Below are 21615 nucleotides of genomic sequence, written 5' to 3' on the forward strand. Positions count from 1 at the left end.
CGCCGGATCTGTGGTGCTTGTGATCATACATGGAGCCTCAGCTCTGGGAAGTTGCTTTGCTTTGCTTTGTCCCCTGGACTGGTTTCCTTATAAAGCTAAAATATGTTGGGACTGGGGCAGCCTGGGACACAGGCAGAGCGTGGTTGCCTGCCACCCACGCTAACCTGCCTCTCTGAAAACGCCTCCAGTAGGGCAGGCCAGACCTTTCACACACTTGGACGAGAGGAAGGGAAACACAGGCAGGGTTTTTTCCGTAGATTATAGCGCTGGGGAGGCCGGCAAGCTCGCCAGTGTAACTTCCTGTATGACACAGCCTGCCCTGAATTAGTTCTTGTATAAATTGTTGTTAGGAAAACAGTTGATCCTGTAGTGATATGACTGTGACTGGTAAGGTTGCTGCAAAGGTTCATCTTCTTTCCTTAGTGCGCTTATGTTGAGGCTGCATTTCTTCCCTTCAGGCTGATGGATTTTCTCAGACAGAGAACCCCTGGCTGTTACGATCACGCCTTCCTGATCTTTGGTAATGATAAACTGAGGACTCAGAGCCTTTTGTTTCAAAGGCGTTTTTTATTTTTTATTCTGTTTCCAGCCTTTGGATCCTGTCCAAATGTTCCAAATGCATTTGCGTCCTCTGGGATGTGAGGCTAGGACACGCTATTCTAGCTGTGGGAATGGGAATTTGAAATGCAGAGTTACTTTAACCTACCATCTAGATGCTTCCAGTGCTCAGATGTCTAAGCAGGGAACAGGAATAAGCCTTTTACCCATAAAGTCATGCTGGAAATTCATGGTCCACTGGCTGTCACTGTCCTGTAAGTCCAACGAGGATTCACCATTCCCAGTGCGCTGTGTCAGAATAAAAGCAACAACCTTGTGAGACCAGGGCAAGGCTTGGGCTGTACCCTGCTGCAGGAGCAGGTGCTCAAGGACAGGTGCTCTCTTCACATGCACAGGGACTGTTGCACCCAGAGCCCTTGGGCCGTTATGTTCTGCCTTTTTCTGGTCACTCAGTGAACCTGTCCCTTCCTAGCCAGATAATTTCAGCAGGGAGGAGGCTCAGCCCAGCTCAAGAAGCTCTGCTGGGATCTCTGGGCCCCTGCTGGAGTGCAGGGGTGTGATGGAGCATTGGCACTGATCTGTTCCCAGACCTGCCCAGGTGGCAGTCAGACTCTGGAGGTATCTGGATGGACACCTTTTCCTTACAGAATCACAGAGGCTCTGCATTGCTGCCATGCCTGGCTCCTAGGATGGCATGCTTTACCTGCCACTACTCGTTTCCTCACAGGTCAGCAGCTTTAAGCTGCTCAGCATTCCCTGCTAGAAGCACATCATCTGTCCCAGTTCCCAGGAATCACCTATCTCCTCTGCTGCCTCACACTGTTGGCGGCCTTGTTCCTTCATCGCTGTGGAACCAGCCGTCTGTCTCACAGAGATTTCAGAGTACACAATGCCAGAAAAATTATCAGGTTTGCTGTCATGCTGCAATGCCTGCTGATTGGTATTTATATTTTTCTGCTTTAAGTGTTTATCGATATGATCACATATTTTTCCATCATTATTTTGCATCAAATAGCTGTTGAATAGACACACCTGTTTACAAGGCCATCCTGTTTACTTCTCTAAAAAGCTGGCATAGTATCAGCTCTCCTGTCCTCTGGAGCTTCTCCAGTCTTCCTGATAGTGCTGAATATCAGATGATAGTTTGGGCATTCTTAAAACACATACACTGTTAAAAATGTTGAGGTGCAGGATATCTGGACTTTCTGTGTTTTTAACTCTTGTGCAACAGTTGTTTAACATCTTCCTGTTTTACTGTTAGAGTGGAAAGCGTTTCGTCTTTGTGACAGGAATGCTTCACCTGGCTTCCTCCCGAAGGCAGGAGTGAGGTATTTATTGCCTTTCCTTCCTGCCCTGCTCTCGCTATTCCCATCATTCCTGCCTCGTGCTGAGTTTCCAGCTGTGCTGACATCCCCTCAGCCTGTCCTGCTGCTGCCTGGGCTGCCTCCCCAGGCACGCTGTGAGCTCAGCATGGTGCCATCATTTCCAAGCATCTCTCCGCAGCCACCAAGCTGCACGAGCAACATCTGCCATGTGTTTGTTCTCCTGGCCCATCCCCAAGAGGAGATGTGCCTGCAGGTGCCTTGTTTTTATTAAAAAAGAAAACACACGCACATTTTTGTTTGTTCTTTTAACCTACAGATTTTTTAAGTGGATGCTGTCATGCCTTTATGGTGGAGGTGAAGTATGCAAGGTGTGGGACAGCTGAGGGAAGGCAGCCCTTGCAGACTTTGCTCTCCATACTGAAGCCAATGCAGGGGGTCCAGGCGGGCTGTAGGGCTGGTGTGAATCCTGCTGCTAGAATGTGGCCTCCCTGGGATGAAAGGAGAATGTTTCTGGTGGTTGGTTTCTGGGAGCCTGAGCACCTTTTTCTTTTCTTTTTTGCAAAGAACAGTTGTTCATGCTGCCAAAATATGCCAAGCCAAGTTCTACAACTGCATCATCTGCAGAGCTTCACCTGCAGCTCTCAGAGGCAGAAAGAGAAGGATATGGCAGCAAAATGTGACTGTACTGGAAATGGAAGATCTCAAGAGCTGCTTCTACATCCAAGGCCCAAACTGAGGGAAAATGGCCAAGTGGTAGAAGCAGGAACCCCAATCTGGCTCTGCATTTTCCCTGAGCTCCCCCAGGAGCTTGATGGCCCTGGATGGGCCTTATCATGTTCAAGTGACAGCTGGTGTCACTTAACATTACTACTCACATGGATGCTGTGCTGGTAAAAGTATGCTCAAGAGATGGAATGTTCAGATGCATCTGTAAAAGATATCATGAACTGTTGGAGTTCAGACTGATGTGACCCCACAGTGCATTTATTGTCCCTGTGATCGCGTAGCTCTCTGGATCCATGATTGTTGACTCGGTGGAAAACTGCACTTAGAAATTAATGAAAACCTTCTGCAAATTGAGGGAGTGCAATGCAAAATCTGTTGGCAGGCTTCTTGTAAGAGGAAGCTCTTCTCTCTCTCTCTTTTTTTTTTTTCTGTGTCAGTGTGTGGGTTTGGTTTTTATTTTTTTAATAAGAAAGGAAACTAGTATGTGTATTTTTCTGACTAAGACATATATTTTCCAAAGTCAAGGGATAAAGTCCTGGTTCCTGCAGTAGCTGCCTTGACTGTTGCTCAGATCCTGTCGCTGATTTACCTGCTCACTATAAGCTTCTCCCTCTGCTGCCTCTGGGTCCAACCAGCTTCTGCAGCAGACTGGCAGTGGTACTAAGGCCCCACTATGCTTTGTGGCATGGTGGCTCAATCTCTTCCAAGCACCCTCTTCCTAGGGTTTTGCCCGAGGGTACTTTTTCTTTTTTTTTTTTTTCACTGAGTGTTTGCTGGCCAGTTTGGGGACCAAAGTGGTATCGCTGCGGTCTGTGGGTGTTATTTCCTTTGTAAATGTACAGTGTTTCCCAGGATGTTTCTGGTCTGAATCTAAAACTTTCCCTACAATGCCGGGTGGCCCTGCTAGGATGCACCTGATGGATGGCTGCAGTCATCTACTAGCTCTGTGTAGCACAGGTCCTGGGCTGCTGAGCTTCTACAACAGCTCTGAGCCAGGAATGATCTGTAAGCAGGCTCTGGGGGTGCATCCTCCATCAGCCATTTGTGTTCATTCACAGCAGGGAATTAAAAACTAGGAACTGACCTTGCAGTTTTGATCCAGCCTGCACTTGGAGCACACAGCCCTCTCCTCCCCTTTTTCTTGCTCTTTGCTCTTGTGTCTTGCTTGAGCTAGAGAACTAAATGTTTGTCCCGATGCACAGTGCAGGTATGAGGTCACCCAAGGAGGCATGTGACATTCACCATGAGCAGGACAGTTTTGAAGAGGTGGGTGTTTGCAGAAAGAAGGCTCCACTATCTCGGGGCAGTTTGCTGCATATCTCTATTTCCCTCCTTGTTATATCTGTCCCTTCAAGGGAAAATGGTTGATCTCAGTTATCTGGCAGAAACACTGTAGTCTCTCGCAGTATAAGTTGCCCCACTGCTGTTGGGACCTTCCAGGCAGGCATTGGAGCCCACTGCAGGATCTGCCATGGAAAGCAGATTTGCTTTTCCATGATCTCCAGCCACGGGTCTTGAGGGATGTGATGTGCTGCAGACTGCACTGGGGGTGAACCTCATAAGCAAAGAAGATGCTGGACAGCCTGGGTAGGACATCAGCCACTGGGGAACAGGCAGCATCCCCTGCCAACCTGCAGCCTGAATGGGCAGGCAAAGCCCAGCCCCAGTAGGAGCTCAAACACGGCCTCATTTCATGGCTTAACAATCCCTCTTTGTGTGTCCTGTTCTCCCAGAACAATCCCCTGCTCTGACAATGCCCTTTATGTGGCTTAGTCCCTGCAGAACAAGCAGCAGTGTGCTCAGCCCAATGCCTGGCAGCTTGCAGCAGCCCATGCCTGCAGCCCTGCCACCCTACAGCCAAGGCACAGCACCCAGGACCCCTGTTCTGCCTCTGCATGGGGCTGTGGTCATTTCAGGTAAAGCCAAAGGCTTCCCAGGAAAGGCTCAAACACAGCTGAGGGCACATATAGGGTGCTTTTCTTCCAATTTCATGTGTTCTGTGGAGATGTTGGGGGTGCTGCACCACAAGTGGAGAGAGCAGCCTGGGAGGTGGTTGTGGAGTGTACGTCACGTCACCACATTGACCTGAAACCCCAACCACCTATTGGGAGTGGAGAAGTCACCAGGGTTTGCAGAGCAGCTCTTAGGCTCCAGGAAGTCTGGGACAGGTTACTGGAGCTGATGAACTGCCGTGGGCTGTAAATTATGGAGACAAAATGAAATGGCTTCAGAGAGAGAGGCCAGTGACAAGAAGAGCTGGTGTTCCTCATCACCTGCATTTTGTCTCTTCAAAGGCATGGAAGGTCCCTTCAAAAGGTCAGATTTTAGGTTCCTACCAGAGATGGAACTTGCAGAGCGGCATGCTGTGTTTGGACAGCCATGAAGGTTAGAACTGGTGATGAAGGAACAAGGGGGACGCTTTAGCAGGTCTGGAGATTTCTGGCACATCTGCAGAGAGCCCCAGAATGCCATGTATTGCTGGAGTCATGCTTCCAGAATATATTTGAGGTATCAGGGCACACACAAGTGAGGCTCCTGGCTTTTATGCAGCTGATAAACAATTCGTTGTGGCAGGAAACCACAGTCATGTGTGCTGCCCACCCCGGCTGGCAGGCAAAGTTCAGCAACTAAGCACACCAAGGCGAAAGTCTGCCACCAAAGCATCTGAGTGCCAGCAAACCACCACAGCTCCCACGAGCTTCACTTTTATCTCACAGGTAATGTTCTAAAGTGAAGTTAGAGCATTGTGTTACAGCAGGGATTTGAGTGGGGTCATTTCATACCTTCTGGCTACAGAAAACTGTGTCCTTTCTGGGTAGATCCCAGGGACTTTGGATTCCAAGACTGAAGGTATTTTGATCTTTTGGCTGAAGGGGGAGAGAGAAGCACTGACAGTGATGGAGTAATTGTCCTTTACTGTCAGAATGATGCAATCAGCATAAATAACAGATGCAAGTTTGTGCGCATGAGTCATTTAATGTTGATATCAACCATGGAAGGAGACAGCATATCAGCTTCAGCTTAACTAAGCATGCACACTCAGGCATGACCTATCTGCCCATCTCCATTCACTGAAATTGTGTGCCTGCATTATGATATTTAATAGAGTTTCAGGCTCCAAGTGGTGTACGTCTCCTCTTCTAGTGTCCAGAAAAGCCTGGTTTTATTCTTTCAGTACTAGATTGTGGTGATGCAGGAGTCTGTCTTGGATGTTTTGGGGCTGTCAACATGATCAACTTTTTTTTCACCTCTGGGGTTACAGAGAAACTGTGGAGCAATTATACATGATGGATAGTGCTTTAGGGTCCAGCTTCAGGAAAAAGAGAGAACGATTAAACAATACTACAGAGCCAACCACATTCATGGTTTCTATATGACCACATGCTAAGTTCCTGACTATTCGGGGTTAAAAATTAAATGATATGAGAGACTCAAACATCATCTTTTCAATCTCAAAGCAGGTAGGTGAATTTGCTTATTATGTGAGTCAAAGACCGCTGAAGAATTACAGGGCCAAGAGCATGCTTACTTTTCACTCAATTCATTTTATCTTTTTATTGTCATTAGGGTTTTTCTGTTGATGGATGTCAACATTTTTAGCACATAAGAAACTCACAATTAAAGTTTTGTATACAGAAACAACCCATAGCAACCCATTCAGTGAACAATAAGAAGATATAAATTTATTATATAAATCAGACATGAAGTAAAGGATATTTTAGGTCCTTAGAAAGCCAAGGTATTTTCTATCTCTGCAATAGAAACTGAGAAAGTACTCATGGAGAATACTGGTCGATCTGAAGCTTGGAGAGACTGAAGTCCCTCTTATCCCTATCCATCCATGGTGACTCTAAGCTACTTTTCAAGACTGAGAGCAGAGACGGTGCAACACTGAGAAACCACACCAGCATCTCTCATCACATACAAATGAAATTATTGTTACTAATCCCTAAGGTCATAACCTTTCTTCGAACTCCATTCCTTTTTTATTGCTTAGTTCCTACAGACCTTCCCATCTGATAGTCTGATAATCCTCTATACTGACGGCTTCCATCTTTGCGCCTTCAGCAAGTTACATTTGCACACACCTGCTTTTTGCACCCAGACAAAGCAATGAGGAAAAAGAGAGACCCATCTGGCTCTACAAGAGTAGAAGATAACAACTGGTGGATAGAGCAACGGGAAGGCAGATTGCAGAGATTCACACCCACATCCATCTGATCAGATCTCTGGGTTGAGAAGCATCGGCTGGTCCCTCACTAAAGCCAGAGTGGAAGTGATGTGCTCTTCTCCCACATAAGTGGTAGAGGAAGGAGCCCAAATTCTCCAAAGCTGGAGCCCTGGGTACCTGAGACAGACTGTGCACAGCCCAAACTACTGTAAACAAGAGCACGACAGTCAGGTTGTTTCTTGAATTGCAGGTGAATTGTTAATAAATCATAGGGCAAGCTGCACAAGCAATTGGTGCAGTAAGGGCACCCTTGTGCAGGTGTGTGATGCAATAATCTCTTGTTCGTAGCATATACTGCACCAGAGCAACATGCCTGGCCGGCTGCAAATGGCCTCTCTCCCGTATTTTGAGTCACACGGGCAGGATTCAAGATCGAAGCAGATTATCCATTTATAAAAGTTTATCTCCAAACACCTCAGGAACACCAGCCTGTATGTGACAGGTCATGTCACTCTGAGGCTTTGTCTCCTTCATCCTCCCTTATTTTTGAAGGATTTTCTTCACTTTTTGTGGTAATGCTTGTGACTAGAAGTCAAGAGCTCCACCACACTCAGGAGAGTGCTGGAGACCTGCAGGACCCCGCATCCTCTTCCAGTCAAATCTAGTTGGGCCAGCACTGCTCTGCTGGAGAATAACAGCAGAAACAGAAGATAAAGTAGCAGTGGAAAGTTAAAGAGAAAATACCCAATAGGAATAATGGTGGAGAGAGCAGACACAACAGCAAACTGGAGTCCTGGACTGAGAGGGGAAAAAGAAATTGCATTCTGAGCAGAAGAAAGTGACTGGAAATTTATTCCAGTAGCAGGAAGGGGCTGGGCTGTGCCATATGGGGCTCAGTTTTGCAGCCTGCCAGCAAGGGTGGATCCAGATGAAAGAGAAAACTATGAGATCTGGGATATGGGGTTGAAAACTATCTAGAAGGGAGTGGGAAGGAATCCATTGATGTCCTCTCATTTCATGACAAACAGCATAGCAAGATTTCCATTTAATTGGACCAAGAATCAACTGAAAGATAGATGGTTCAAAATAGGAGTACAAGGAAAACAAATGAAACACATGAAGAGAAGCAAATAAAATTGATCCTTAATAAAGGAGAAGAGTGATCCGGCCAGCTGCAGGCCTGCCAGTCTGATATTAGTAGTGTTTGATTAAAGAGTAACTCAGGATGTGGATGGGAAATGGAAAGCAGGATAAAATATAGACTGTTACTTCTGACTAACCTTACCATAAAGTGATTGGTCCTACACTGACTCCAGGGAAACAGCTGATACACCGAGAACCCTGGTAGGCAGTGGGGGCAGAGGTGAGCAGAGGAATTTCACGTGGGAAGGAGTGGTTAAAGGTCATTTGAACACAGAGCTTGGTGCAAGGGAGCACATCAGGACACAGAGAAGGTTACTACCAAGGTATTTTGTGGATATTAGCAAGAGTATTAGGAGCATTCTGATGAAATTTGCTGGGATCCAGTGTTGTGAGACATTGGCAGCAAAGGAAAGGAACTTTGTACCACCAAAACAGGCATGAAAGTCACCAGGAGTGCAGTTCTCTACTTCATTTTGGGTTTTTGAGAGCTGCAGACACCTGAAGGAAGGACAAATGCAGCCCTGGCTCTGTCCAAGTGGGGAATTCTCACCAGGTGACCATAAAGTGTGCCACCACTTCTGGTCACCCATCTTCAAGAGGAACTCAAACAGCAGCGTGGCCAGAAGTGTTGCCTGGGCTGTAGATGCAGGGACAGCCTGGTTAGGAAGCTTGTTTAGTCACCTGTGTAATGGCTGAGGGAGATGATTGCTATCTACAGATACACTGGACATAAATACATAGGTGAGGATCTGTGGGAGTCTGGTGCAGGAACAAATGGATATTAACCGGCCATGAATCAATTTAATCTGGAAAGGAGTTGGTTCCTAAGAATTAGAACAATGACTTACTTCTGAAACAAGCTTCAGATTAAAAAAGCGTGGACAAAAGCCCAAACATTTTACAGTGAAGTAACTGTGTGAGGACAGCACACGATGAAAAGGCGTTTGGGACAACAAGGTGGACAGACTTGGAGATCTTCGAGGAGTCCTTCTGTGTTCTGAAGTGCTCACGATAGCTGGTGTGATATCACTACCAAAGAAACCCACAACACATGTGCCACTTGCCTATCGTTCTCCCTCTGCAGGGAGCTGCCTCGCCTCTCAGAATCAGCCAAAACCACCCCAAAACCCAGCACCCTCCCAGCGAGACTGCAGGTCCCCCCTCAACCCCAGCCCTGAGGTGATGCCGGTGTGGGCGTGTCCATAAAATAGGTGGGCAGCAGTTCGAGCGACGATTGGCCTCGAAGGGAAAGCTCCGCCCAAAATAGGCGGAGCTTTCCCTTCGAGGCCAATCGTCCAAGGCGTGGGGGGCAGGGAAGCACTATATAAGTGCGGGACAGCCGTGGCGGCGGCAAAGCGGGGTGCGGCAGGCGGTGAGTGGGTGCGCGGTTTGGGTGTTGCATACATGTGGGGCTCCTTGGGCAGGGGAGAAAAACCGTGGCTGCGGGTGCTTTATAGGCCCGATCATCCCTTAAAGGGTTATTAGGAGGGAAGTAAGAGGGTTTGATGTGCGCTTTGAGAGGTTTGAGGCGGGATGTGTGACGGCTGTCGGAAGAGCATAAAGCTGTTTTGTAGGGGAAGCCCCGAAGCTCGGAGTGGGCACTGCCATGTGCCCGCGGGCCAGGAAGTGCCAGCGGCAGCAGCCGCGTGCGTGCGCCCGCGCTAATGTCACCCGGGATGCTCCGGGGCACGGTAGCAGACGGGCGGTGTCTCGCAGCCCGAGCGACAGCGTGAGGGCCGCGGCGGAGGGCCGGGCCTGGGGTGGCCGTGGTCTGATGGGGAGGGCCGGGTGTTGCGACACCGCCGTGGCAGGTGGCGAGGCGCTGGGCGCGGCCGGCGCCGGGCGGGAAGGCGCGGAGCGGGGCTGTCACACGTCGGGGGGTGGGGGTGACAACGCCGGCCTCCTCGAGCCGGGGATGTACCGAGCTTGTGGCGGGCGGAGCGCCTCGGTCTTCTCCCGGTGCGGCGTGCCCGGCGTGCTACGTTGCGGCCCGGAGGCCGTGGAACCGTCCGTTCTCGCGCTTCCGGGCTGCGGGGCTCAGGGCCGCTGTAGGCCCCGGCGGAGCCTCACCCCGCCCCGCGGCCCGGCCGGGCACCGCCCGCGCTTCTCGCTCCGGGGCGGGTGGGGGACGGGAGGGGCGGCTGTGGGGCTGAGCTGCCGCCCGCCGGTGACGCTATGGGAGGTGAGGGCCCGGAGCCCTCCGTGCTCGGCTCGGGGCGGACCGTGCTGCGGTGGGGTTTCCTCGGAGTAAGGCGCGAGCAGCCTCTCCCGGCAGCGCGGAGGTCGGGAAGCGTGCTCCTACGTAGCCGTCAGCATCAATGTGCCATTGAGAGATTCCTCTGCCCTCCTCCTCCGGTCAGGATGGCAGTACCAGGCCTCTGCCGGGAGCACAATGTTAGCTTTGAGCGCCGGCTGGTGTAGGTGCCGGTCCTCCCTCTGGCTCTTGCTCTGGAATGCCAGTGGGAGGAGGTCCCTGTCACCTTCCTGGTGGCAGCAGTGTTCAGGCTGTTGTGCGTGGGGTCTGTGTGTGCTGGGTGACTGCAGATGTAATAACTGTGGCCAAATGCTCATCTATCTAACTTCTGTAGACAGTGCTGGGCTTGTTCTGTATGTGATGTACATGGACCTGTTGTGATGATGTATCACATCTTCACCTGCAGCGAAGCTGCAGCTTTGATTTCATAAGGCCAAATGAGGCAACGTGAATGTAAGGGCACTGTGACAAGTGGGGAGGCAGTCCATGTGCCACAGTGTATGGACTCCTATCCACAGCTGCTCTTGGAGCAGTGCAGAGGGGCTGCTTGATGCTGCCCCTCTGGCTATCTGTCTTGGTTCTGGAGTTCAGAGGGCAGGAAGAAGTGAGGCAACCCCCAGCTGGAGGCTCCTGCAGTTGTTTGGTGGGCTATGTGGGATGACAAAGTACTTTGCTGCTAGTGCATCCCTCAGAGCATCTTGTTCTCATACCAGGATTGTCTGTAGCGGTGCATCCATCCTGTGGTGCTGCCCAAAATTGTCCACCTTCTCTTCTGCTAGAATGCAGCCAGGGCAGATTCCTAGGTGCATGGAGCTGACCTTCCAATCGGACCTGCTGGGTGGCTTCTAAAGGATGGCTTACAGAGTCAAACAGTTGACTGAGCCCTTGGGGCTTGACTGAGGCTGTTGTGTCCTTATCTTCTTCAAAGAGATGAGACCCTTCAGCTTGTGGGTGTGAGCTGCTGCTGACAATGTATTCTTTTGAGATGCAGTGTGATGCCGACTGTTGCAGCAGCCTCTCCTTGCTGTATCTTAATGTGGGGATTAAGCCATACCACCTACACAGCCCAGGCTTCTGCGCCTGCCCTGAATGACATTCTCATCTCTATTTCCCTGCAAGTCTATTAGTTATCAAGAGTTTATATGGTCCTCTGGGACAGGAGTATGATTTAGTTCTAGTAAAACTGACAGAATGGGCAAGGGAAGAGGAGAATAAAGTCATTCTCACCTAGAGGTGTCTTGAAATGTTTAGTTTTTTTTAGGTGAAAACAAGGCATGTGGTGTCTTCTGTTTTTTTTTCCTGATGGAGAGAAGCTTTGCATCTCTGTGATGCTCTAATGCTGGTTTCATTGCGTTACTGTGTGACTTTGCATTTTTGTCATATGGTAGAGGTGAGAAGTTTCCTCTTTTCACAGCTCTCGGGCTGTGATCCTTCAGGCATTAGCTTCAAGAGGTATTGGGAGCGCTGCTTGTGATGACCCAAAAGATTTTGCCTGTTTCTATGCTTTTGTATTGGATTTGTGCTAGCGTGTGCCTTGCTGGCTGTCAGATGGTGGGAGTATGTGGGCTGGAAAGTCTGGTTCCTGCCAGTCAAACAGGTGAGGCAGCATGAGCTCCTGCAGGGAGGAGTTGGTCCCCAGGAGCTGTGGGGCTGCTGTTGCTCAGAGATGACAGGCTGCAGCTGTCAGCTCCCTGTCTCAGCCTTTCCACAACAGGCCTGTGTCTGACTGCATCTGGGACTGCAGTTTTGTGGGGATGCTAACTAGGTCTGGTAGGTCTTGATTCCTCCTTGGAGTCTGTTTAATTTCAGGTTGATCCTTCCCTTGTAGGATGGATCCAAGATGTAAGCAGTCACTGAGGCAGCAAGTTCTCTGTCTTTGAAGCAAGGTGTGTTCTTCAGTCTGTGATCACTGATCTGATGAGCTACTTGCTTTTTTTGGTTTGCTGATAGACTTGTTCTGTGTACGTAGGGAGTTATATCTTGGGCTGTTTCTACTCAATCCCAAGAGGCTTTCCCTCTCTGTATGGGACTAGTGGGAAAAGCAATAGACTTGGCTTTAAATGATCAATCTACACCTTTGGGGATAATGAGGCCTAATGCTCATAAACCCTGTTAGAGGTGCTACCTGTTATGCCTTAGGGCTACTGGGCTCTTCTGTACAGCTCTGATGCTGCTGGAGTCTCTGGCTTCTCTAGTATTGCCAGTGAACATAACTCTCTCGTCTGAAGGTGGTTGTGTGACTGTGCTGCCTTTGTGCAGGGAATAGGAAGCCCAAAGCTGATGGCATGGTGAGCTGTTTCCTGGGTGAGAGGTGGCTCTGAGTTTGTAACTGGGCTTTTTGAATAGTCAGGGCATGCTTATTAGAGGGATTTCAAGAGTTGTCTTTCTGCTGCTTGCTTTGTAGACTTTAAATACCCATCTTGGTTTAGTGTCCCTTTCCAATTAGTGCTCATGCCTGGGTGGGATAGCACACTGATTATTACTATGTGATGATTACAGACACTGCTGTGGGAATGGGTTTGGAGCCCTGCTGTGAGGTATTTGTGTTATGATGAAAACCACAGAGATGAGCACCCTGGTGCTGTGTCCATCTTGCATGCAGATAGGGGGTGATCAGCGTTCTTCTGCCAGAGGGCTTTGACCTACTTCTAGTAGTAGGTGTTAGGCTTAGACCAAGAAGAGCTGATCCCATGTCTTCATCACCTACTTAATTCAATTCTTTGAGCGCTCTTTGCTGTGTACCACATGGGGCTGCTGTGTGCCATTGTTTCAGATAGGTAGCCCAGCCATCTCTGCCTCACCTGGTACTATGTAGTGTAACACAGGGTCACTGTGACTAGCTTAAGATGTTGCTTTTACTTCTGTAGCTGTTTTGCCCAGTTTCTTTATTCCTTCACCCTTATTCCTTGCAGTGTCGGAGTTTCTCCCAGACTTGCCTTTTATCCTGACATCTCTCATCTGCCCTAATACGATACCCTGGAGTCACCATTGCTGGATATGATAAAGAATATACCTACTTTAACAGCTTGCTTGATCAGTTCAGGAAGATGCTGTCCCTGGAAAGAAAGCAGCTTATATATAGACCTTTCACTGCAAGTTATGTTTTTCTTGAGACTTCTGAGTCTGACTGCCTACTTGGCTCTTTGCACATTGCTATGAAGCCCTATTGCTGCTGGCTTGTTCCTTCCCCTGTAAGCTTGAGGGGATCTGATAACTACCCAGACTCTGCAAGTTGCCTGATAGTCTGGGAGTCTCCTTCCACTCCTACCTTCTAACAGGCATGGGAAGGAGAGGATGTAATCTTTGTAGGATGATGTCTGAAAGCCTAAGGGTTTTACAGCTACTACTGGAGAGTGTATGGTGTTAACACCCACCCACTGAGAATGAGGAAGCAGCTCAGCTTCAGACAGGTCAATCACATTGTGCTGCTTGGACCTGATGTGTGAGGAACAGCTCTTGGCCAGCTTGCTTCCAGTGGTGACTGCAACTACGCTCTTGTTGCATAGCAAGGGTTTGACAGTTTGCCCCTTCACTAGGAATGCAACCCTTCTGTATTGATGAGAAAGTATACTGATGCTGACCATCTGTTTTCAGGCTGGGAGCATGTCCTGTTCATTCAGCATGAAATAACTGGGCTGGAGGAAGTAACAAATGGATGTGTGATTCAAGTAGGACCGTATCTGGTGCTGTTGACTACAAAGTTCACTGGGAAGCTTTGAACTGCCTCTTGGGCTGGGAGGTTTGGGATTAATTGTGATCAGACTCTAGTCAGTCCATCTGTCATCTGTCCTCAGAGCCAAGGTGTCAGGCTAGGGCAGCTCTGTTCTCTTACTGTACCCCATCCCCAAGTCTCTTGGCTTTGTTTTCCACACTTGAAGTGTAGCATCTTGTGCCAGGCTGGACCTGTGATCTGAGGTGTTTCTGGTGATTCTGGTGTTTCCCTCAGGTCCTTTTTTCTCTTGGGGGAGAGGAAGGGGTGAGATAGGATGACTTTAGCATGTGGACAGCAGTGTTCCAGCTGAGTCTTCAGCCCGATGGCTGGGGTCAGTTATGGTAATGTACCACGATATATTCAAATACAGCCCTTCTGTTGAATGCTTTCTGCTGTATGTGTTTATGCTTGCTTTCCAAGATGCTGTGCATGAAACTGCACTGACTATAGTCCTCTCTCTCTCACAGGGAGAGAGCTGCAGAAGGAGAAAATCCAGTTCTTTGCTTCATGGTAAACCTCAGTCTTACAGCTGTGCCCCTTCAGAACTCATAGAGAGCAGGGGGCTGCTGAGGAAGGGATGCCCAAGCTCTTGTTATCTGGCCTCTGCCTGCCTTGCTGCTATTGTTTAATGTTGGTCAGGTGCTATTGTGCTCATCTTGACGAATTCACTTGCATGTAAGCTAAGGAGAGCTAATCTTGAAGCTGGCTGACTGCTGGAGGTGCCAGCTGTCATGCCTGTGTGTGTTCCTGCCTGTAGTGGCTTTGAAATCACTACATTCTGGGATGCTCAGTCTTCTTCTGCAATAGCAGCTGCCACCAGCGGATCTTCTGTTTATGAATCCCCCTGGCCCTGCTGGGGAATGTAGGTTCTGAGCACTTTGAGTGTGCACAGGCACTGCTAGACCCTTTTGGGACTTAGAGCTCTGGGAGGTTGGGCAGGTGTTTTTGCTGTGCTAGGGAGGATGAGCTTTGGAGGAGGCCTTTTCCCTGGGGTGGTGGAGTTCAGCAGTCAGCAAGCCTTGCTGCCAGCTTGTAGGTCAGGGATGAGAGCTGGTTTGTTTTCCAGCTGGCTGGTTATCTCCTGACCTTTGGGAGTTGCTGCTCCCTTGAGAGCCTTGTGAGGACCCAGGCCTGCCATAGCCAGTTCAGCAAGGCCAGCTCTGTGGCCATCAGCCAGACTGTTTTGGTGCTGTCTGTAATTAAACTAGTAGGGAGACTATTGTGGCTTCTTGATTATTACAGGACGGATTTCTGACTTCCATACTGATGAAATGGAAGGGCTCATTGCTAGGCTGCTGGGGCTCAGCCTGTTGCTTGTGATAGCTGCTGTATGGTGAAAGATATGTGCTCTAAAAGGTGTGTGTTCTGTAAGTTAAAGCTCTATGGGTTGAGCGGTTGTTTGTCACTGGTTCACAGTGCTGTGGTCAGGCTGCCGGGACTTGTTATAAAGGGCCTTGCTGTTTTTGCTGAAGAAGCACTAATTAGCTGCATGGCTTGTTGGAAATCTGTAGTGTACACACTGCTGAGTGTAAGTAAGCATCTAATCCTCAGTGTTGGTTACTGGGACAGAATGTGGCCTGCTGCTCTAGCCTGCAAATGAAATTTCCACTGAGACAGAAGTGATAACCTGTTGGTGAGAGGTGGAAACGGAGTTGTGTTGCAAGGCCTTCAGGCAGCATGTGGGATGTGTTTAGGCCCCAGGGTGCTTTGGGAAGCTTGAATCTGTTTGCTTAATTTCCCTTGAGCTAATCAAGACTCAGTTTTGGAATCTCCAATCTCCTCCCAGTTTCTTACACAAGAGGATCAGGATCTTGGAGTCAAAGGAGAACAACTATTTCTCTTGTACCAATCTGTGAGCTGTAAACTCCTATGGTATGTTGTATAGTGTAGCATGGTAAGAGCAGATGCCTGGCTGAATAGTAACCCCTCTGTGTGCAGAGAGATATGAAGTGTTTGTGTTGTGTAGAGAAGGGAGGCTCCTGGAGGCTTGCCAACCTTTCTGCTTTCCACAGTGGAACAGCATGGAGCCCTTGTGACTCAGGAAGACCAATGCATTTCACATCCTCCTGCCTGGTGGAGAGTAACACTTGGGTCTGCTCTATAATCACCCTTTTGCGGCTTCATCTGAAGGCTGTGGCTCCATTTCAGGAGGTGGAAGTGGGTGAGACTTAATGTTACTCAGATAGCAGATGCAAGTAGACTTTGGTCTCTGCTTGCAGGAGGATGCAGCATTCCAGTGTGGATAGCAGATCTTGGAAGACCCAAGGACCTTGGAGTCCCTGAAAATGTGACTGCTATTATCTCTGTTAAACAGAACAATATCCTGCTGCTGTGGAAATACTCATACATCCTTTCCATAAGGGTTTGTAACACAATCCTTCTACTTCTGTCCTGGTAGAAGTTCTGGTGTGTGTCCAGAGCCTTTGTTCACAGCAAGACAAATGCCTCCTCTCCCTGCAATCAGTTCAGCAGAGTAATCCATAGCTTGTAAGCTTGTCTCCCTCTTAGCAGGGTGAGATGTAGCTCTGATCTCGTAGGTGCCTTTGATACTATCTTATCCCAGCCTGCCCCAAATAGGTAAGTGTTGCACAGAAGACTTGTCTCTGTGCTAAGACTGACTCATTCAGCTTGATAAGATAAACACTGAGCTTGAAAAGTCAGATATCTATGCTGGGAACTAACTAACTCTTGAGGGCTACTCAACCTAGCAAACAGAGGTGTAGCTGGATGTTGTGGTCAAAGTCTGAAACTCTCCAGACAAGTTTGGAGCTTGCTCTCTCTCATGAGAGCAGCTTAATGCTCAGTGGCTTTTGGGAGCTATACTTACTGTCCTTCCCACAGCTGAAGCCTTGAGTAGCTTTCAAGGCTGCTGTAGTTCCTGTTGTGCTTTTCCAGCTTCTGCTGTGTGTGGAGAGTGGATAATCTGAGTGCCTGGGATCTTAAGTACTGCTTAGCAATACTCAATTTCACTCCTTTGAACACCTTTGGTTTAGGAAAGTGAGCATCAGTCTTGGTTGGTTCCCCAGAGCTGTGGAATTGCTCTGTGCTTTGTCCTATCATTGCAGTTGCTTCGAAGCTGGAGCCAGGAACTGCCTTCTCTGCTGCCAGCAAAGCTTTCTGTGGTCTCTGGGGGTGCTGGGTGCTCTGCAGCCTCACTTGAATGGGTACTTCAGGCCGGGGGATAAAGGGGCTGTTGGAGGGAGATAGGTGGCCCTGCCCAATATTGAGGAGCAAGGTGTGAGTGGGTGAGCACAGAGCTAGTGCTGCTGTGGTGGTACAGGCATGCTGTCTTAAATGGTGACTGGGAAGGCAGATAGCAGGTGCCTATGGGTGATGCCATTTTGATGCTTGGTAGTCTTGTGTGGTGCTTGCTGCTCTCCTGCCTGGTCAAAGTTGAAGGAGGGGTGCTGGTGTGACTGCTGCTGAATGCTCCCTGCTGGGGAAAAGGTCACTTCTGCCTGCCAGCTGCTGCTTGGACCAGCTATGAGCTTCCTGATGGTGGCAGCAGTAATCCTCCAGGGAGACTGCCATGGGGATCCATTTCTCCAGGCAAGTGTGTGGGAAGCAATTTCTGTGCGCCTTCTTGGAGTAAGGGATAGGATGGGTGGAATTTCTGCTCAGCAGCATCATGGCTGTGACTCCTGAGAGTGTTACAGCAGGAGTAAGATTAAGGGGATGGAATTACAGTGCTGGGGTTGGGAGCTTTCTTAAATGTTAGCATTTGCCTTCGAATGATTGCGGGTGATAGATGATGGGGCTTCCAGCAGAGCTGAGGAGATAGGATCAGGCTCATGGAAAGGTAGATGCTGCATGGCTTCACTGAGAAGTGGATGCTGCTATATAATCAGCTGGAAGCAATGACAACCAGATAAGCACGACAGGACCCCAGAAGCTGTGCTCAAAATGTTATGTTGTGTAGGGCTGTGCTCTGTGGGCTGCCCTCCTGGGACAACAGCTGTCTAATCTTCCCTTCCTCTCTCCACAGACATACTGCCACCACCATGGAGGGGATTGTGAATATGTATCAGGACTTCATGAAGAAAGCAGGTGAGTGGCTCTATGCAGTTACGGGGCAGGTGGTGTTATGTACTGTACTGCCTCCAGCCTGGGGCTGTGTTCTGCCATACCTGGTGCAATGCAAGTCTAGCTGTGTTCTGCCCTAATATAAGTGCAGCTCTGGAGTTTTTGGGCTACCTGAGACTGTCTTGCCTCTGCATCTTGAGGTGTTTGTGCCTTCCTCCAGACAGCTCTGCAGCACAGCTTCAGGCTGTACCTTATACATCTTTGCAAGTTCTCCAGTCTGTTACCAGGCTGTACTCCTGTCCTCGGAGAATGGGATTTTCATGTCCTGAACTTCATGCTGTTAGCAGATTGGGGTTGGGATGCTTACTGCTGTGCACCATGGCTCTCTCCACAGACCCCCGCATTGCTGATTATCCACTGATGCAGTCCCCATTCCTTGTATTGGGCATCCTTCTGGCATATGTCTACTTTGTACTCTCCTTGGGTCCCCGGCTAATGGCAAACAGGAAGCCTTTAAACCTGAAGAAGTTCATGGTGCTATATAACTTCTTCCTGGTGGGACTCTCACTCTACATAGTCTATGAGGTGAGTTGCCAGCAGCAGGTGTTGTCTGGCATGTATGAAGCAATCCATGTGTGGGTCATGGAAGAGCCCTTTGTGGGTTCTTCCTTGATATCTGAGCAGAGCTGGGAAATGCAGTGGCTTGTGTTGGACTTTAGTCTGATGATGCTCTTGTTGCAGTTTTTGATGGCAGGGTGGCTTACTGGATACACCTGGCGATGTGACCCTGTGGACTTCTCACAGGACCCCAAGGCCCTCAGGGTGAGTTCTGTTGCTTCTCGTGAGTAGGGATGGCTTTCAGTGCTTGTTTGGACAACAAGTTCCCTGCCTCTCCTCTGAGGCAAATGACTTGATACCTGGCTTTTAGTGTCACTCCAGAGTTTCTGAATGAAGAACACTTGGTCATAGGGCAGTTCTGGCTGACACAGGTCTCATGTTAACCTGTTCTGTTACAGATGGTCAGTGTTGCTTGGCTGTTTGTCTTTTCCAAGTTCATTGAACTGACAGACACGGTGAGTAAGTTACTGGAGAGGCCTTGTTCTTGGGGGAAACTTAATTGCTGCTTTAATGGGAGGGAAATGAGGCCCAGTGTGCTTGAGGAAGTAGGTGCCTCCTCTGGCCCTTTGTCTGAACTGCTGGTGCTTCTATTTGGTGTCACCAGTGGGGAGGTCACTCTGGATATCACAGAGGCTACTTCTGTCATCATGATTCTGGAAGCTGTGGGGTAACCTGATGTGTGGTTGCAATGATCATAGGGGGGAAGCAGCACTGAGGCTGGACATTGAAACAGTGGCCTGGGTTGTTGCAGATGGATTTAATATACTCTTGGGTATACTGGCCCTTGATGTGGCCGTATTTGGCTCTTATTGCAGGTCATCTTTGTCCTGAGGAAGAAGAATGAACAGGTCACATTCCTGCACCTTTTCCACCACTCTGTTCTGCCCTGGAGCTGGTGGTGGGGAGCAAAGTTTGGACCAGGTGAGATGGGAGGTGGCTGAAGAAAGGGGTAGATTTGCTGTCAGCTAACCTAGGGGGTTTTTACTACTGCTGGGTTCCTAGAGTTTTTTTTTTTGTAGTACTGATTTGCTACAGATGATTGACTTATTCTCATGCAAATCTGTTTAACAGGGGGAATGGGCTCATTCCATGCCATGATCAATTCCATGGTGCATGTTGTCATGTACTTCTACTACGGGCTCTCAGCAGCAGGACCTGCCTTCCAGAAGTACCTGTGGTGGAAAAAACACATCACAGCCATCCAGCTGGTGAGTCTGTACTATGGAGTAGTGTGTGTCCTCAACCTCTGATATAAAGGAGAGACCAGTGCTTGTACATATGAAAGATGCAAGCAGGAGCTGTAGTTGTCTCTTCCCCACTCTTCCACTCTGGGTTTCTAGCCACTCTGGCTCATTGTGGCCTCTTATTGCCCTAGCAGCCTGGTTAGGGCATGGTGACTGCCCAGCCTGCTGCCTCCAGGCTGGGGCATGTCGGGAGGGTGATAGATAAACACTGCTTTGAGTCTTGTGTTTGCATATTCCAGCTACTGCTGGCTGCTTCTCACTGTAAGAACCTGTATTTAAGATGGGCAAAGAGCCTACAGGTTTCATTTAGAAAGAAGGTGTGTAGTGGGAGATCCTTGAGCCAACTCCCATGAGTAATTTGTTCCTGTTCTGCCTTGTTCCCCAGGCACAGTTTGTGATTGTCTCCATCCACATCTCCCAGTATTACTTCATGCCCAGCTGCCAGTACCAGTTTCCCATCTTCATCCACCTTATTTGGATTTATGGGACCATCTTCTTCATCCTCTTCTCCAACTTCTGGTACCAGTCTTATACCAAAGGCAAGCGATTGCCCAGGGTGGCTCCGCAAGCAGCCCAGCACAATGGTAGCAGCATCCATGAGAATGGTACTGTCACCAATGGCAAGGTCAAAACCAACTAGAGGGCAGCCTGGCCCTCCCAGAGCCAATGAGAGCCCCGGGGCAGAGGCAGCTGGGACCTGTTTCCCTGCTCCTGGGTGCCACTAGCCAAGTCAAGTGCCTACAGACTGTTGTACCCCTGTGCCCAGCCCTGCTGTCCTCTGTCTGCATGCCCAGCCCCTCTGCTCTGAGCAGCCATGGGCAATTTCTCCCCCTCTTGGGAGGGCTTGTGCTGTTTCTCACTGTTGTTGAACAGAGAGGCAGCTGCCTTGCACCACAACTTGGGGCTGCAGTCCCATTCCAGTGTTTCCAAAGGAATTTCCCCCAAGTGCCTGCATCTGGCCCTTCTGCCTGGGGGCCGTTTCCTTCTGAGTAGGACCAAAAGAAGAGACCGATCCCTGTCCTGGTGCCCTCTCCTCTTCTGTGGCTCATGAGAGCCTGTGTGGATGAAGTGACTTGTCCCTGGTTGCTTGCTGCTGCCAGTTCAAGTGTGAGTGCTCCTGCTCTACCATGCCTTGTGCCACAATGCTGTGTGCCCTTTGTGGTCCCTGTATACCCAGGTGGTGGTGAGGGGGTCCTGCCCTGGTGTCTGTGCTCAGGTGTGGCTGTGGAGAATGTAGGGGCAGCAAATACATGGTACTTGAAGGCCCAGAGCTGCCCAGTACAATACACATGCCTTGTGCCTAGTACAAAGCAGGGTTGTGACAGCCTGAAATGCCTCTACCATGTAAAAAAACCCAGGTTACCTTGCATTGCCTTTCTGTGCCTGGGCAAGTGAGCATGTGCTTTTAGCCATGCTTATGTGATCCAGAATGGCAGCTCGTGGCTTGTTCTGGAGTGAGGGAGGCCAAGCTTACTGTGCTTTGTGCCACTTCCATTCCTGCAAACTAAAGACTTGAGCAATAATTGCCCCTAGAGTTGGTTCCTGGGCTCACCTATCTGGGTCCAGCTCTGCTCTGGTCCCATGTGGGTGCAGTGAAGGATGGTTGTAGTGTACCCTGCTGTGGTGTAACAGGGAACACCTCTTGCCTTCATGGCTCCTGCTAGGCCTGAGTGATGTACTCTGCCACCCAGCAGGGCAGTGCAGCGGCTTTCCTGGGCCTGGTGCCTGTCACCTGCTCTGACTAACCAAAGCTGTCAGCGGCCTTGAGGATGAGGTGAAGGAGCCAGGCCCAGTCAGATTGGGCTGCTCTTCTATCATAAATAAACAGACAGAAGGAGAAA

At 49.4% G+C, this 21615-nt stretch overlaps 1 protein-coding gene across 1 annotated transcript; it reads left to right on the forward strand.

Moving 5' to 3' along the window:
* The first annotated feature begins 9267 nt into the window (after positions 1 to 9267).
* ELOVL1 (ELOVL fatty acid elongase 1) lies at positions 9268 to 21615 on the forward strand. Its single transcript, XM_065740199.1, has 8 exons — positions 9268 to 9295; positions 17875 to 17936; positions 18307 to 18497; positions 18654 to 18734; positions 18929 to 18985; positions 19346 to 19451; positions 19602 to 19738; positions 20160 to 21615. The coding sequence occupies exons 2-8, from the start codon at positions 17891 to 17893 to the stop codon at positions 20412 to 20414; spliced, it is 873 nt and encodes a 290-aa protein (XP_065596271.1). The 5' UTR covers positions 9268 to 9295; positions 17875 to 17890; the 3' UTR covers positions 20415 to 21615.

This window comes from Cyrtonyx montezumae, unplaced genomic scaffold (genome assembly GCF_038088225.1).
Source record: "Cyrtonyx montezumae isolate F1298 unplaced genomic scaffold, pur_monq_1.0 scaffold_1, whole genome shotgun sequence".
Classification (NCBI taxonomy): domain Eukaryota; kingdom Metazoa; phylum Chordata; class Aves; order Galliformes; family Odontophoridae; genus Cyrtonyx; species Cyrtonyx montezumae.